The 19,284-nt window shown below is 32.2% G+C and overlaps 1 protein-coding gene across 1 annotated transcript in view; it reads right to left on the minus strand.

Moving 5' to 3' along the window:
- Positions 1-9,344, minus strand: part of Tecrl (trans-2,3-enoyl-CoA reductase like) — an 82,208-nt gene extending 72,864 nt beyond the window's left edge. The window contains exon 1 of the mRNA XM_027947344.3: positions 9,111-9,344. Within this exon, the coding sequence (XP_027803145.1) occupies positions 9,111-9,344 (234 nt within the window). The remainder of the gene's footprint in view (positions 1-9,110) is intronic.
- Between the last annotated feature and the right edge of the window lie 9,940 nt (positions 9,345-19,284).

Here is a 19,284-nt window from a genome sequence, read left to right on the forward strand (position 1 = left end):
TTCATTCAAACGTTTGAGCTCTTGTCATGTGGTTATGTGCATAGCATAATTTTCAAGGCATAAAGTAAGATACTACATAAATAAAGGTAAATTTGAGATTAATCACAATTATATATAATTTAGTACTATGCAGATCTTAGGTGTTTCTTTAAACAAATTGTAGCAAAAAAATATTTAATCACTCATAGGCTTCTGATAACATAAGCTTAAACCTTTAGGGAGTACAAATTTGTGTCCAGAAATATGGGGTGTGAGAACTTCAAGTCATAATGTGCTATAATTATCAGTGTCGTCCTGCTACATACTTGCCCTTTCAGACCTTTCTATGGCTTTGGATAATTTAATATATATGGTAATGAAATGTTCGTTTCTCAATAATTTTTAGATTAATGCTCATTTTGTTAAATGCTAATTTTAATGAGGAATAAGTTAAATAAAGTTTGTAAGTAACTTGGAGCACAAAAGTTGATGATATGCATACAATAATAAAAATCACAAGGATTCATGAAGCCCTCATTAATGAAATTAGTTCATTTTTAGAAGAGACCTGAAAGTTTGCTAGACCATTTTGCTATATGAACACATAGGAAGAAGGAGGCCATTCATTTTTACACAAGGAATACCTTACCAGATACTCTGTTGGCTCCTTGACCTTGGATTCCTAACTGGCAATATCTTAAGAAATAAATTTCTGTTTTTGTAAGCCATTTAATCTATGATAATTTTGAAATAGCAGCCCGAACTGATTATAACAGATTGCTGATGTGTAGTAAAGACAGAAGTAGAATATGTGCCTGTATACATCTTAAAAGCTCAAGTGCATCTTAAAGATGCACTAATAGATTTTTACTTACTTTGAAAAAAATTGTACTTACTTTGAAAAAACTCAGATTATGCACATATACAGGGGGAAAATATATTTACATTGGTGTTTTTAGTAGCATGTGAAATTTTTATTGAATTTTCTTTATATATTAATTCCCTAAAAATATAATGAATGTGAGAATTTAGTTTCATTATTAAATTTATAAGTGTCAATTTGTTAACTATAGCCTAAGGTATTGAAGGCTGTATGTTATAACAATTTGAGGAAATTCTTTATGGAAGGTGGTAATTTGGGATACCTCCAACAGGATATCATATATCAATATAAGGGGAATGAAAATACAAACTTTGCCTAATGTCATGAGCTGTTTAAGTATAAGAGGTGTTTGAGTATCTGCAAAGCCTAAGCAAATCCCATGAGATCATGTTGTCTCCCAAATATGGGACTCATGAGCAGGCTTCCAAAAGATCTGCTTCTCAGTTTTACTGAACCATCTTCAAACTCTTACTATTTGTTCTATCTTCCACATAGTTGTCAGATTTAATCTTCTGAAACAGAGCTCTGAAAAAGCATTCCCCTAATTTGTGATGTAATGTCTGAATGCCTTAACAAGGCATCTAGATCCTCTATCATCAGCCATGCCATACCATTTTATTCTGTTTGTTTCATTCTACAACAAAATTCATACACATAATAACATTAGGCCAGGAGTCTTACTTGCTACCTACCTGCTCTTTGCCTGTAATATGCTAATTATTCTTTTTTGGAATGTTCTTTCCACATCACCCAGAATAACACATTGTTTTGTATGATTTTTAAGATTTTAAATGCATCCTTTAATGAAATACTTGTTTTACTCTCATCTTCACACCTAAACTTCATAGACAAATAATTATTTCCATAGCCATTTCAGTATGGTTTGAGGTAAATTTGTGTTTGCCATGTGCTATATTACAATTTATTTTAAAATGTGTAATCTTTCTTTCCAGGAAGGCTCCTATATTGTACAGAAAGAAAAATATTTAATTTTCAACCCATGTAATCTGTAGTAGCCACTTATAAATAGCTCCTTCTGCAATATGAATAACAAAATAGACATACACCTCTCACCTTTATTTATCTGTCTTGGTCATAGTTATTACTCTATTTCCTCATACAGAAATGTTAACAAAGTCTATGTACTTTGTGAACAGGTGTTTTTAACTATTAACTTTTTACATTCAATCTCAATTTAATAAGAAAAAGACTCTCTTTTAATTGTACAATATGTCCACTTATTTTTATTTCCCTAATGGTTAGCATTTCTTTTTCTATCCCATCTTTCTTGATTTTATTTAAAGGAAAATTTTAAAAAAACAGTTTTATTCTCTTTTCATAGGTCTAAAAGTTTAAGTCATTTAAGCTATTGCCTATTTTCTATATTTATAACACATATCATTGAGAGTTATTAGTTTTACCTTGCCTGTCAACAGAATGCTATCTTTAGAATAGAGTGCAAGAGGAGCCTGGATGTGACATGTTCTAATTTTATATCCAATATGTATTCCTTGTACAAAAACATTTAGGTCACATGATTTGTTTGTTTCATGTCAATTTTAAGAAGTACATTTTCATGCCCTCTAACTCAGTGATTCTCAAACCATGTACACAAAGTTGCATTTTTATTTCTATTTTTCATGAACTGATACACATTGAAAATACAATGGAAATAAATTATTAATAATTAAATACTAGTTTAGCAATGAGAAGTCCCACTTCATTATTATTATCAGAGTGAAAAAGCACCGTTATTATTTCATTTTTCCGTGATAGCTTACAAAATCACATTACCAACTATTAGATAAAAGATATAATGGATGTTTGAAGCAAGTGTTATTGGGACGAAGAACACATCTGCATATAGGATCTCATATGTGCCACACAAAGGACTTATCAGCTCCATTGGACCTTGTGAAATGGACAGATTGTGGTAGAAAACACCCCAAGCAAAGGAATCAAGTTTGCTCAAAATTCAAAAAATAGAAATTGCAAAATGTGGTCTAGGAATGGTGAGCAGGTTAGAATGATGAAACATGCAGTAGTATTAGAGAACAGATTAAAGCAATTCCAAGAAGAGGAATCACAAGAACTTATCATAAGAGAGAGTGCAGAGCTGAAAATAAACTGGTTACAAAAGAAATATCTGCCAACAAAGTCAAATTTTGTATCCTCTACTGATTGTCATAACCTGTTCCATATTGCACTTCCCCTCAAATCCCTTTACCTTAGGTAGCCTATTAAATACGACAATAAACACCATGACATTCAATGCCAGGAATGCTTACAATATTTGTCTATGGTTCTTAACAATCTTTGATACTACCAATGTCTCCCTTATCATCGAAATTATCTTGCTTGGACTTCTGAATAAAAAAATGCATTTTCTAAACTTATTTATGTAGAATTTATAAATAAAGTATCACTACATTTCATATATTAGAGGACAATAATGATATCTTTATAGTTTACAGCCATGAAATAAACAAAACCCAATTTAGGCTAAGGGCACTCATTAATGCTTCTCAGGGTAGAATATTAAGACCTCTTGTTATGAACAATTTTATTCATTGCTATCTATCACTATCTCTGTGTTACAATGTCTTCCTCTATAAAGGGATAGAAAAATAATATCAAATTCATTTGCAGAAAAGGATAATAAGGGACAGAGATATTGGAAAATTTCCAAAAAAAAAGAAAATGCACCTTGAAGTTTGTATCAAAATTCTCTTGCATCTGAATTCAAAGCTTATAAGTTTTTAATTATATCATGCTCTATCAGAAACAGTAGGAGCAAGTGGACTGAGAAGGAGAAGAAAAACAGGCAGGGATGAGAGGAAGGGGAGAAGAGAAGTAGAGAAAGAGAAAAAAGAAGAAAAAGGAAGAAACATGAGGTTCTGAAACTTCCAGAAGACATTCTAAGGTACATCACATTTTCATGTTATAGATAAACAAAACAAGGAAAAGTATCAGGTGCAAAGTAAAACATTAAAAGTGACAATCTTGACAATTGTCAATCAAGAATTCTCTAAATTTCTAAGAGTTAAGTGTTCAATTTTTATGCAGTCTTCCAATTCCATAATGCTCCCTACTATTCTCTGTTATTTTGGCCACTAGAAAGATTAGAAAATCATTAAGCACTTTGTTTTATTTGTAAGAAATCAAGAAAGTTTTTCAGAATTTTGACATAATGAAAAAAAATCACCAGAAAAAGTGATCTTTTGAGGTCAATTTCCTTGGAAAAAAGATCAAAGAGTGACTGGGATGATACTGGAAACATTTATCAGTCCTAGCGTTTAGAGTTCTTGTCATGCTCTGGATTCAGTGACTTATCACCAGATAAGCTTCTGAAATTTACCAAAATAGAAGCAAGGCAAAAATAGGCAACAACTGGAAATAATTCATTGTTAAAGTTTTAAAATTTAGGGGCTGGGGTTTTAGCTCAGTGGTAGAGTACTTGCCTCGCATGTGTGAGGCCCTGGGTTCAATCCTCAGCACCACATAAAAAATAAACAAATAAAAATAAAGATATTGTGTCCATCTACAACTAAAAAGAATTTTTAAAAAGAAAAGTTTTAAAATTTATTTTTGATATTTCAGTTTGAATCATCCTTAATTGGTTATATTATGCTAAGCACTCATGGGAAATAACTAAATTAATTAAATCAATATCTCCATCTGATATTGATAAAATGTGCTAACTTTTGTCATCAGAGCATGACTATCTATTAATGAATTATTCGAAAATACAAAGTTACATTATCTGCATCTGTGTTTGGGGCAGGCTATGAGGAATTTGGGATTTGGTGAAATGGATTTAGAAAATGCCTTTTTAAGTTAATATATTTGCATTTTTCATAAAATAGATGTATTTTCAATATTATATCCGTCTACCTTAAAACTCTCACTACTAGACATGTGCACTTTCAAATCCACATACTTCTCAAACAGCTGTCCATTTATTCATTACATACTGGTTAAACACTTTGTGCCAAATACTGCTATAAACCCAGAAAATACTGGAGTGAAAAACAAGTAACCACAAAATCTTTGCTTTGTGAAGCTGACATATTAAGGTAAGCCAAATAAACTAATTTAAAAAAATGTATGTTAGATGGTAATAAATTCAGTAAAGAATTAAAACAGGAAAAGTAATAGTGTTTTAAATAGCAGTTTTAAATAGTCAGTAGGTTTGCAGGAATGACTGTTAAGATATAAAGGAGATTAGCCTCATCTAGTTTTGACTAGTTTTGAGAAGAGCATGGTATTATCTGACACAATTCAACAGGCTGGTTCTGGTTTCTATGTAGGGAATACATTGAAAGTGCTAATGACAAAAGTAGGGTAAAGATCTAGGAGTTCTGGCAGTAGAGGTGGTGGAAGTTTGTCAAAGTCTGGATATATTTTGGAGGTAATGCCAAGAAGATAGATTTCATGTGGGGTGAGATTAAGAGATGATGAATAAGGACTCCTCTAAGTCTTTGCCTTGAGCTATTTGAAGAATGTAGTTCCCACTTATTTATTTGGAGAACAATATTGAATATTATTGGGAAAAGACAAAGTGATGTTTTAGATATACTAAGTTTGAAATACCTAGAAAGATCCAGATGGATTGTACATAAGTAAATAGATTAGATAGATGATAGATAACTAGATAGCTAGATATACAGATGAACAAAAAAAAAGTTCAGGAAGTGAAATAGATTGCAGTTATAAACTTTAAAGTCATCAATAGGCAGATGATAGTTATAACTATAGAACTAAATATGGCAATTGCTGAAGATGGAAAGAAGTTCTGATGCCTGAGCTGAGCGTCCACACCCAATACAGCAGATAATGAATCAGCAGAAAGGAAAGGGAGTAGCCGACAAAGTACTACAGGTTAAACTACATATATACAACAAAATTCAACAAAATATTTTATAGAAGAGGCTCTGATTACATTCCTACAATGTCACCAACTCAGAAAGCTGAGGGAGGAAGATCATAAGTTTGAGGCTAATCTTGGCAAATTAGCAAGATATTGTCCCAAAATAAGAAAGAAAAAAAGAGAGAAAGAAAGAGAGAGAGAGAAGAAGAAGAAGAAAGAGGAGGAGGAGGAGGAGGAGGAGGAGGAGGAGGAGGAGGAGGAGGAGGAGGAGGGAGGAGGAGGAGGGAGGAGGAGGAGGAAGGAGGAGGAGGAGGGAGGAGGAGGAGGGAGGAGGAGGAGGATGGAGGAGGAAGAGGAAAAGGATGAGTAAGGAGGAGGAGGATGAGGAGAAAGAATAAGGAGGAGGAGGAGAAAGAATAAGGAGGAGGAGGAGGAGAAAAAGTAAGAAGGAGGAAGAAGAGAAGGAGGAGGAGGAAAAGGATGAGTAAGGAGGAGGAGGAGGAGGAAGAGGAGAAAGAATAAGGAGGAGGAGGAGAAAGAATAAGGAGAAAAAGTAAGGAGAAAAAGTAAGGAGGAGGAGGAAGAGGAGGAGGAGGAAGAGGAGAAAGAATAAGGAGGAGGAGGAGAAAGAATAAGGAGAAAAAGTAAGGAGGAGGAGGAAGAGGAGGAGGAGGAGGAGGAGGAGATGGAGATGATCAGGGAATGCAACTCTGTAGTAAAACACTCCTGGATTCAATCCACAATACCACAAAGAAAAAATGAATTTATTAACAGTGGAAAATGTTGTCAACATAGTATGAGAATGGCCTTTTGAATTTAGCATACGTTTTTGTCACTGCCTCACTGGTGCTTCAGCAAGCTCTCATTCTGAGCAGTAATAGAAGAGGCTCACACAGAATGAGAAAAGCCAAATGAGGTAGACAATTACAACACTTCAAAACAGGGACAATAAAAGGCTGAAGCTGGAGAAATTAGTAGAAGGTTTCCTGTCATGTCATTAGATAATCAAATATCAAAAAACATATTTAAAATTTTGAGCCAGATATAAAAGTTTTCTCTTTTTTTTTTTTAGATTATAGGTATAAACCACATTGTCTTTCAAAATTATTATTAAAATTAAAAGAAATTGTTACTGTCATGTTTAAGGCATTATTCTTCTTTTTAATATAAGCTCACAAAATAGATTTTATTATACCTATATTCTAAATACAAGCCCTGGGAGAAGCAATTTATTGGCTTTTTTTAGTCTTCATACATAGGCATGATGTAGCAAGGATTCAGTTCCGGCATGTTTAGTTCCAAAGTATATCATACTTAACTTGTACTAACTTGTAACGTGATAAGTATTGAAAGACAGGGACCAAGTGATAAGCAACATTCCTTTTGTATACTGGGTAAAAGCCAAGTGCAAAAACAGGACTTAATGTTATCTTAATAAATAGCTTACTAACCTGTCTAAGAAAAACAGTGTCATAAACAAGATAGAAAATTTGACTTTCTGATATTTATAAATGCAAACTGCTAGGAATCTTGAATAAAAAAAATAGTCATCCACTTTTTTTGTCTCAAGTGTGCCATAAGCATTATGAAACAATTTACCAAATTAAAAAAATAAAAATAAGAAAACAATGCAATTAAATTCTACTGTGAAGTCAAAGGTTTGAATACAGTATGTTATATGTCCTATAAATGGATTGTGCAGTAAAGGAAGGTGAGGAATCCAAAGTTAATCTCCTATTTAGCCTACTGGACTTCTATAAAGTTTTTCCACTTGAGGTGAAAATACCAGGACTCTTAACAGTTCACATATGAGATTAATAAGAAAAAATCTTTAAGAATGGTGACTTTCTGAATGTTTTCTTTTCTATTTTTTCAAACTGATATCCAGAAACACAAAAATTCCTCTTACCTTCAAATAAAATCTCAGTCATACATATTTTACATGTATGAAGGAACTGATTAGACACTGATTACTTCCTATCACTTCAAGGTAGAAATCTGACTTACTTTCTTTCTATTCCATTAGTTGTCTAATCTCCCCTGATTTAATGGTATCCTTGTTATACAATTTTGATTATTGATAATGAGATATTGCCAACAGTAGCAAATTCTGATTGATAATTTTATTTTCTAAGTTTATGATACTCTTGTATGCTATTAAAAAATCCAAACTTTTATTGAGATAGTAAAAAGAAATTATATCATGTATGAATTCCATATATCAAAATTCTATTTTACATAATATATTAATCATATATATGCCCCAGTAGAAATATTAAAAAGCATATTATTCAAAATTGTAGAAAAGGAAAATTTTTTGATCTATTAAATACAATCTATGATCTGTATGTAATTGTAAAAGTCCTTAATCTTTATTTTCATCACAAATAAATAATATTGCACAATTAATAGATTGGTTATGTTATTGCAATTAGTAAACATGAAACTACAGATGATCTTGGGAATTAAAAGCAGTAAATAATTTATTCTCTTTTCCTCTTATCTAAAAGCCCATCTAGAGAATGATTAAATGGAATGCATAGTTGAATTTTATTTTTAAGATGACAGCAAACACTCTTGCAGCATGTTTTTAAAGCAAAATAAATTAGGGAATGTTGTATTAAAAACATAAGCCTTTCTCTTCATAAACTAGTTACTTTTCAATTTTATGAGAAATAAATTATTTTGTATTATTTTACATATATATGTATATCTAAAATCTGCACATATATTCACACTTAAATTTTCTCACTTGAGATGTATGTATTTTATCATTTCTTAATGACCCATCTGTGAATATGAGTATAAATTGGATGAATGTGAATAGACATTCTTTTCAGGAATTTGAACTCTGATTTTTAAGCAAACAAAAGTGAACTTGTGTTTTTAAACAAACAAAAGTTATTTTTAAGCCAAATAACACCTTAACATAAAGTTTTAAAATGGCTAGATTTTATGATAAATATTTTGTATTGCTACTGGTAACTTCCATGACATTTTGCTTATTATTTTCTACAAACACTTGAAATTCTATACTAATTTGCACATGCAATAAAATGCCTGATGAGAAAATCTAGAAATAGTTTTATCATAGGCTGAGATATTGAGCATTAGAAATTCACTTGGGCATAATGGTCAACAGAAAGCTGGAAAACCATATCCTAATTATTATTTACCATTTAATTAATTTAAATAGAATATTAAAACACAGCAAATATCTTCCCCTGAAACAATTCATAAAGTTTCTGTCCTGTTCAATTTAAAATTAAGTTTAAAAGATAGGAATGTTTTCTTAACACAGTCCTGTAAGCATTTAATCAAGGGATTAATAATCTTTGGTTGAGATATAATTAAAACAATTAAGTAAATAAAACTCACCTTATCCACGATGCATATCTGTTTCCTGGTTTGAGCATCAAGGATTTCTATCTCAAAGTGAGTAGTTTTTGAGTGCTTGACTGCTGGAGTTGCTTTTAGAGGGCCTGCTGAGAGTACAAGTTGCGACAAAGAGTGGAAATTTCTTATATCATTCTTCATTATGGACCGTGAAACTCTTTGGAAGAATAATTCTCGCTTGCGATCTGAGGCAAGGGACCTGTGTCTTTTGAACATTGTGTGAACTAGCAGGAGAAACTGTCATGCAAACAGGAGACACTTGCAAGTGAGTCCCCTTTACACCAGTTAAATACCTCTGGCGAACTCCTGAGAGGTCAAGTGGCATGCCATTCCGAGAGTTCAGTTTTATTTAGCAGGCTTGAAAACAATGACTGATCTTATTTCTATATATAACACACATTAAGAATTGCTGCAGTGTTGATAGGGTATTACTTTACCAGCATTTGAATTATTTCTTGCTGTCTCTTTTTATCTCTGCTTCTTAATATGACCACTCTTATCTGAGATTCCAAAGCATGAAAATAGATAGTTTTTATTATTTCTGAATTCTGGATGCACTTATCTTCAAAAACATGCATACTGTTGCATGCACATTCACATTAAGCTATATTTAAATTTAGCTAAATATAGTTAAACCATTTCATAGTTCCAATTATGAAAAATTGCATTATGTAACACATTTTAAAATTTATCTTAAGACTAATGTCATATATATATATATATATATATATATATATATATATATATATATATATATATGTTTATATATGCACATTTACATTTACAACATTCTGAGAGATTTATTTTCATCAGCACTATTATACATTTCAAAAAACTCAAGATACACACATCAAAAAATGGTGAAGTTTTCACTCAATACATGGAATGAAAAGATGGTAAAAAATGAGATTAGAATATGTAGACAAAAATTTTATAACTTAGGGAGAAGAACCTAATCTTATTTTAGCATTTCTACACATTCTGTGTCTTCGGAAAATTATTGAATTGATATAGAAAATTAGTACTAAACATCACACTTCCCACAACATCAAATTGGGGTAAATTTAAATAATCTCAGAATAAACAATGAAATGTGATAAACAACCTGGAAAGAGAGATTTTCATAAAGAGACTGCAAGTATTCTTATATTTTACATATGGTGAAGAAAAATTAGCAAGAAAAAATACTCTAAAATATATTGTCAGTGATTCAAAGGGATATTAAAGGAGAACATTCTAGAATGTTTTTTTAAATAAAAACATTTTAAGGAAAATGGCTAAAAGTATGGAGGAAAAAAATTCAGTTATGTATATGAGGCTACCCTTTACTTTTTAAAATAAATATAATATTTTTTTCAAATGTTTACTACACAATAAGGACATCAGTTTCATTTATATATTGTTCAGTTATAATTTCATGTTGTACATCATCATTATACTCAATATTTTGTATTTTCAAAAGCATAAAAGTAGAGATACATGTGCATTTACATGCATTTATATGTGTGGAAATTTGCACAAGCATTTGCATACACTTCTGTGCACATGTGTTGCATAACCTTAACTCAGTTGTTCTGGACTCCACATTTGGAGTGATTTTTTACCCATACTTAACATCTGATTCATCAGAAATCTAGAATGCAATCTATTCACTATTCTCATAGCTATCATAACATCATCTGCCTCACTTTTATCATTTTTCCCAATTGATCTCCCTGGGAACATTTGCCAAACTATATTTCATTTTAACATAGCAGTTTGAGTAATTCGGTTTTATACCTGGGCAATTAATTTAGTAATCTGCTCAGTACACTACAGGAGCATCATATTTTTTCTTAAGAAAAAGCCATAATTCTGTACAAAAGCCTACAGTGCTCTACTCCATTGAGCACCCTATTACATCACTGATCTCATTCTCTAGACTATCTACAGTTCCTAAAACAGAGACTGGCAAATGGTGAGTACTCAAGAAACATGGAGTAAATAAAAAAATGAATGTATGAGCAAGAAATACATCTTGAAAGAGTAGAAGAATGATGTATTTCTAACTATGTGTACTGTATAAAATGACATAACTATGAGCCATATAATCTTTTATCAGAGATAATTTATATTTTAAAAAAGAATAGTCAAAAAGATAAATATAGGGCTGGGGAGGTGGCTCAAGCGGTAGCGCGCTCGCCTGGCGTGCGTGCGGCCGGGGTTGGATCCTCAGCACCGCGTACAAACAAAGATGTTGTGTCCGCCGAAAACTAAAAAAATAAATATTAAAAAATTCTTTCTCTCTCCTCTCTCTCTCTCTTTAAAATAAAAAAGATAAATATAAAAAAAAACAACCTAAGAAAGCTCCCATATACAAAGTCAGAATAACTCAACAACAATACAATTATCAAAATAATGTAATGTAACTCAAAAACCAATAAAATACTGATAAATCCATACTGTTATAAAATACATGATAAGAAAGGAAAAAAAAATTTCTTTATAACAACTTCAAATAATATATGTAGATACCCTCTCCTTAAGTATATATTTTACAGAGTGACAGACTTACAAAAATTAAGTAATGCAGAGAGAAACATGGAAACTCTATAGATAAGAAATCTGGCAGACAGTCTGTTTCTTAACAATGTGACTGAGTCTCATATCACCCCAAATATTCACTTTTCTATCATGAACTCACTATCATATGAGATCAGAATACCTCATCTATGTGTTATTGCCCCACAGCTTATTACTTGAATACAACTGTGAAGACAGAAAATACAAACAGTGGGGCATTCCAGCAAGTATTCAACAATACTCTTTGAAAGTCTAATGAATAGGCCAGGCATAGTGGTGCACTTCTGTAATACTAGAGGCTCTTGAGACTGAGCCAGGAGCATAGCAAGTTGAAAGCCAGCCTCAGCAATGACAAAGCTCTAAGCAACTCAGTGAGTCCTTGTCTCCAAATAAAGTACAAAATAGGAGTGAGGATGTGGCTCAGTGGCTGAGTGCCTCTGAGTTAAAAACAAACAAACAAACAAAAAAACTAAGACCTCTAATGAATAGGGGAAATAAAGAAGAGACTGACAAATTGAAGAGAAAGATGCTAAATTTCAGGAATTTAGAGATTTCAGAGATGAAAATATTCTTGATACTCTGTTTCCAAGGTTTTTATTAAAATATTCCAAATATAAAGTGTAAAATAAACAACCACCACCAAAATAATAATTATTATTCTATTAATAATAATAAAGGTATAAAGAGAAAATAGAGGGGGGATGTTTCAAGATGATGGCATAGAGAAGGTTGCTTCCCTGACTACTCTGTGGTATGAGAGCAAGACTGCAGAAAAGCAGCTTTACATCATGGTGAGTGGAAAAAAGAAAAAAAAAAGAGGGATTTTGATGAAAACTAATACTGGACATTTAAAGCAGATTGGCAACTCAGTATCTTGGATATAATAAAATAAGGAAGAAAACCCCAGTGCCACTGCTGCCACTGGAGGTACCAGTCAGAGCTTTCCTTCTTCAAGCAAAGTGAAGGGATAAAGGAATTAAGGATACCTTCAGTTTTAGGCGGCTTGAGGCATGGAGAGTTCAGAGATCAAAGACACTGCCCAACTAAACTGAAAGGTGTTCTGCACAATATTCTTGTGCTCAGAGAAGCTGCATCTCTCCTGACAGTGTGCAGAGAACAAAGGAAGGACCCAATTTGCAGCTGCAGTGAAGGGTACAGCAGCTGGGGAAGTTGATTCCTAGAAAATCTGAATTTGGCCTGAAATACGGGCCTGGAAAACTCACATTGCATGACATAGAGAGTACCTAGGTGACACCAGGGGAAAATCAAACTTGGAGAGGAGTTTACACAGGAGAATAGTGATTGTAGAGACCCATCCAGTTCTTCTCCTCCCCTTCCAATCCAGTTGCTCAAAAGATGGGCTAAGAGAGATGTGCCTGGCTCAAAATTCAAAAGGGCAGGGGCAGGAGATGTTGAGTTAGGAGACTGAACCCAGAGCAGAAAATGTAGGGTCCACAGGTGACAGAGGGGACTGAATTTTCTCCTTCACTGAATAAGTGAAACCCTAGGGAGATCCCTAGGGTGCAGTCTTCCATCACAGTCTGACAATTGCTGGGCCCTGGAGATGTATTGATTTAAAATCTCCAAATTGCAATTCAACAAAATTCTGGAGATCAGCTATGCCTAAAACCCACCTCCAGAAGGTCGACCCACAGGATTTCCTCTCTCACTCCAGCAAAACCACCCTGATGGCAGGCATCACAGTCCAGGCCATGCCACCTAGCACTGCTGAGAAGAGAGGATGATAATCTTTTGAACTTTATTGAACAAAAATTCTTTAACTTTTTAATGGAGATCTTTCTTCTTTTTTTTCCTTTTTAATTGTGACCCTAATAATTCATGAACATTTATTCATATTCATATTTGTGCTTTTATGCATTTCTAGCATTTTTGAAGCCAATATTTTTTATGGATCATTTTTTCTTGAGGACTAGGATGTCTGTTTAATAATTTCAATTTTGGTTTGTATTCTTTTATTTTTAATTTTATTAACTTTTAAAATTTGTATCATATATATATATATATATATATATATATATGTATATGTATATATATTTCTCTCACTTATCTGTTTCCCTTGATATTCTTTCTCTCTTGCCTTCCACTAACAATCAAACTCTATTGTTCTCTCTTTCACTGTTTCTTTAAATTTTTACTTCTATTTTCTCTCCTCTTCCTTCATAATCATCACTTCCTACATCACTTTTGTTCTCTCCCTGTCTACCATTTGAAATTGCAAGCCTTTTTTTTTTTTTTTTGCAAATTTAATGCTTTTACTGTGGGCAATAACTGATCATATCATTTTTGTTTATTGTGACAATTAATGTTGAATGTTGTACATGTCATAGTAGGAACTATTTGGGTTACTGTCTTACATTGTTCACCTTGTTTGTTGTTATTATTTGTCTCCCCTAAACGTTGAGGTACTGGAAACCTTCAGTGATACCATAAGTCTACAGGGTAGAAACTCTACTGCCTCAGATAAATACTGTTAGATGGGTAGACACAAAAATAACACAAAAAAGTAAGGAAACCAATCACCCTAAGCAAATCAAGTTACTTCAGTAAAATAATCCATCAACACCACAGTGAAAGAAATGTCAGTGAAAGACTTTAGAATGTACAGAAATAAATTGATGAAAAAAGCATTTGACAAAATACAGTGCTCCTTCATGTTCAAAACATGAGAAAAGCTAAGGATTGTAGGAACGTCTGTCAACATTGTAAATGCTATATATGCTAAACCCAAGGCCAACATCATACTGAATGGAGAAAAACTGAAAGCATTCTCTCTAAAAACTTAATAAGACAGGGCTGCCCTCTTTCACTACTTCTATTCAACATAGCCCTTGAAACTCTAGCCAGAGCAATTAAGCAGAAAATACAATGTGGTATGAATAAGAAAAGAACAACTCAAACTATTCCTATTTGCCAATGACATAATTCTATATTTAGAAGATCAAAAAACTTCACCAAAAAACTTTCAGAACTCATAAATGAATTCAGCAATATAGCAGGATATAAAAATTGAAACTCATAAATAAATGGAATTCCTATATATCAATGATGAATCAACTGAAAGAGAAATTAGGAAAACTATCCCATTCACAATAGCCTCAAAAAAAATTAGTTTTGAGTCAATCTATCAAAATAAGAGTCTCTACAATGAAAACTATAGAATTCTAAAGAAAGAAATTAAAGAAGACATTAGAAGATGAAAAGATCTCTTATATTTTTAGATAGGCAGAAATAATATTGTCAAAATGGCCATACTACTAAAAGCATTATACAGATTTAATGCACTTCCTATTAAAATTCCCATGGCTTTCTTCATAAAAATAGGAAAAGCAGTCATGAAATTCATTTGGAAACTTAAGAGGCCCAGAACAGCCAAAGAAATCCTTAGCAAGAAAAGTGAAGAAGGGCATCACAACAATCAGACCTTAAATTATACTACAAACTACAGTTAAAAAAAAACTGCTTGGTATTGGCAACAAAGCAGACATGAAGAACAATGGAACAGAATGGAAGGCAAAGAGACAAACCCATGTAAATACAGTATCTCATACATGACAAAGTCATAGTAAACATATTTGGAGTAGCTTCTTCGATTGTACTGGGAAAACTGGAAATCCATATGTAAGAAAATGAAAGTAGACACCTATTTCTCACCATGCACAAAACTCAACTAAAAGTAAATTAAGGATCTAGGTACTAGACCAGAGACCCTGTCCCTACTAGAAGAAAATTTAGAACCAACTTTCCATCATGTTGGCTTATTAAACGACTTCCTCAACAGCGCTCCAAAAGTGCAAGTAGTAAAATCAGGAGTCAATAAATAGGATGGTATCAAACTAAAAACTACTTCACAGCAAAGGAAACAATCAAAAACATGAAGAGAGAGACTACAGGCTGAGAGAAAACTTTGCCAACTGCACCTCAGATGGAGCACTAATGTTCAGAATATATAAAGTACTCAAAAACCTGCCAGACTCAGTGACACACACCTGTAATCCCAGCAGCTTAAGGCTGAGACAGGAGGGTCTGGAGTTCAAAGCCAGCCTCAGCACCTGGAGAAGAGCTAAGCAACTCAGTGAGACCCTGTCTCTAATTAAAATGCAAAATAGGGCTGGTTGAGTGCCCCTGAGTGCAATCCCCAGTACTAAAAAACAAACAAACAAACAAAAAAACACCTTAACACCAAAACACAAATAACCCAATTAATTAATAAATGGACAAAGAAACTGGACACTTCACAGAAGACAATCAGTCAACAAATACATGAAAAAATGTTCAACATCTTTAGCGATTAGAAAAATGCAAATTAAAACTATATCTAGATTTCATCTCACTCCAGTCATAATGGCAATTATCAAGAATGGAAGTAACTATTTTGGGTCTTTTATGTTTTCAAACCAACAAGCCCAAAGTTGAATGTTTTCTCTGATATGCAGCCGCTAATTCACAATGGGGTGCATGGTAGGGAAGAATATAGTTGCATTAGATTAAGTAGGGGTCAGTGAAGGCAGGGGAAAGTGGTACCAGAGTAGAAAAGACAGTAGAATTAACAGACATTTTTATCCTATGTACATGTATACTATTTGTTGGGATTCTACATCATGTATAATCAGAAGAATGATAAATTATACTCTATTATATATGATGTATCAAAGTACATTCCACTGTCAAGTATAACTAATTAAAACAAATTTTTAAAAAATTTAAAAAAGAATGCAAGCAACAATAAATGTTGGTATGGATGTGAGGGTAAAAGTACACTCATACACTGATGGTGGGACTGTAAACTGATGCAACCACTCTGGGAAGCAGTTTGGAGATCCCTCAGAAAACTTGGACTGGAATTACTGTTTGACCCAGTTACCCCACTTCTTGGTATATACCCAAAGGACTTAAAATTATAATACTATAGTGATGCAGCCACATCAATGTTTATAGCAGCTCATTTCACCATAGGTAAGTTATGCAAGCAACCTACGTGCTGTTCAATAGATGAATGGATAAAGAGATCATAGTATGTATACACAGTGGAATATTAGCCATACAATGAAATTATGCCATTTGCTGTAAATGAATGAAACTGGAGACTATTATGCTGAGTGAAATAAGCCAATCCCTCAAAACCAAAGACCAAATGTTCTCTCTCATATACAGATTTTAACACATGATAAGCAGGTAGAGAGTAGAAATTTCACTGAATTAGAAAAAGGGTGATGAAGGGAAGGGAAAGAATAGGAGTAGGAAAGACAATAGAATGAAACTAGAAATTAACTGTCCTATGTTCATAAAAGAATACATGTCCAGTGTAACTCCATATCATGTAGTATAACATCAAGAATGGGAAGTAATAATCCATGTATGTATAATATGTTAAAGTGCACTTTAGTAAAAAAAAAAAAAAAAACCCTCTACTGTCATGTATTTCTAAAAAGAACAAATAAAGAACATTTTTTTAAAAAAGAGAAAAATGAAAGGGAATGACATAAAAAACAGAAATCTGTATATATTTATCTGATATATTTACTCATTTACTTACATAAAAAAATGAGGATGAAAACTTTCAGACACTATAATTACTATTTCATTTTGTGAATACAAAGTAGCTTGAAAAATAAAATATTTGTCTTTATGAAGGTGTTATAAACATTGATATGCAAATCATTAAGAAAATAACACCTAAGTTGATATTTGTTTGACAGCAGAAAATTTATGCCAATTTATATGCTATACTGCAATTTAAAACATTAAGATCAGAAAAGTATTGTAAAAAAAATTCAGTGACAATCTTCTTCCTAATGCATTTAAATACTGTAAAATATAAATAAGGGGGAAAAGTAGCACATCATTGCTTTTACCTTGATATCTTTCATATTTGTTTTGACAAAAAATATTCCATTTCCATTTATTCCCTATTTGAAGTGCTATTTCTTCTCTGTTGATTTTTTTAAAATTAATCATCATTTTGTGAGCAGTTTTAGTTAACACAAAAATTGAACATCCAAACCTAAATTTCCATATATTTCTATGGGCCACTATACCACACATTTTTTTTTTATTATTAATGCTTGTATATTGTGGAATATTTTTTAGATTAAAAAAATAATATTCATAGATTATATAAACTCTACACACAAATTACTTTACTGTTTAGACTTTTGGTTTTACACTTCTGAGTTTTGACAAATGGTTAATGTCATGTTCCACAGTGACAATATTATACATATAGTTTTAATGATCTAAAAATATCCTGTGCTCCACTTACTCATCATTCTTTATCACCGGATCCACTAAAAATTTCTGATTTTTTTATTATCTTCCTACCTTTAGCTTTTCCAGAATGTCATTAGTTGGAATTATTTAGCACGTAGTGTTTTTGGACAGTTTTCAGTTTGTAATCTCATTTAAGTCTCTGTTTTTTTCAAAGACTGAAGGCTTATTATTTTTTTTTAATTGCTGATAATATACTATTGTTTAGGTGAATCATACTTTATTTATTCATTTATCTATTGAAAGACATCTTGGTCATAATAAATGTAAACATTTATCTGTTGCTTTTGGTATGAATATAATTTCAAATTTATTTAGGTAAATACCTAGCAACGTGATTCCTGGACTGAATGGTAAACTTAAGTGTAGCTTTGAAAAAAATGGAGACAGTTTTCCAAATTGACTGGACCATTATGCACTCATTCCCACTAACAATGAATGTGAGCTCCTGTCTCTCCAAGTCCTCAGCAGAATTTGTGTTGTCAATTTGTTGGATTTTAACCATTTTAATAATAATTTGTCAGGTCGTGGAATTTCATTGTTTTATATGTGATTCCCTTATGGTGTATGAAGAATGTTATGTAACTTTAATTGTCTTTATTTCCTATTTGTATGTTTTCTTTGGGGAGGTGTCCATTCAGGTCTTTCATCCATTTTGTAATAGGTTATTTTATAATTGTTGAGTTTTAATATTTCTTTTTATATTATAATATGCTTTGAATAACTTTTTCAGATGTTTTACAAATATGCATTTACTGATTTATTTTTAAATTGGTGTACTATAGTTATTCATAAAATTGGAATTCATTGAGATATATTTGTGTATGCACATAAAGTAGTTTGGTTAATGTCATTCTGCTGTTCTTTCCCTATCCCACCCCTGCTCCCACACCTCATTATCTTTCCTCTGCTCCACAGTTATCCCTTCTATTTTATACTTCCTTTTTAGTCCTCATTTTTCTGTGTCTTCACATATAAGAGAAACATTTGACTTTTGACTTTCTGGGTCTAGGATATTTCAATCAGCATGATGTTGTTAAGTTCCATTCATTTGCCAGAAAATGTCATCATTTCATTCTTAAGGGCTGAGTATATATATATATATATATATATGTACAAAAATTTCCTTTATCTAGTTGTCTATTTAGGGATACATATGCTGGTTTATAATCTTATTAGAATCCAATTTCTTCATTTTTTTCATTCATGGATTGTGATTTTTGGACTGTATGTAGACAGTAATTACCAAAGATAAACATAGCCAAAATTTTTCCTATGCTACATTATAGATGCTATGCAGTTTCATATT

This window comes from Marmota flaviventris, chromosome 7, assembly GCF_047511675.1.
Source record: "Marmota flaviventris isolate mMarFla1 chromosome 7, mMarFla1.hap1, whole genome shotgun sequence".
Classification (NCBI taxonomy): Eukaryota; Metazoa; Chordata; class Mammalia; order Rodentia; family Sciuridae; genus Marmota; species Marmota flaviventris.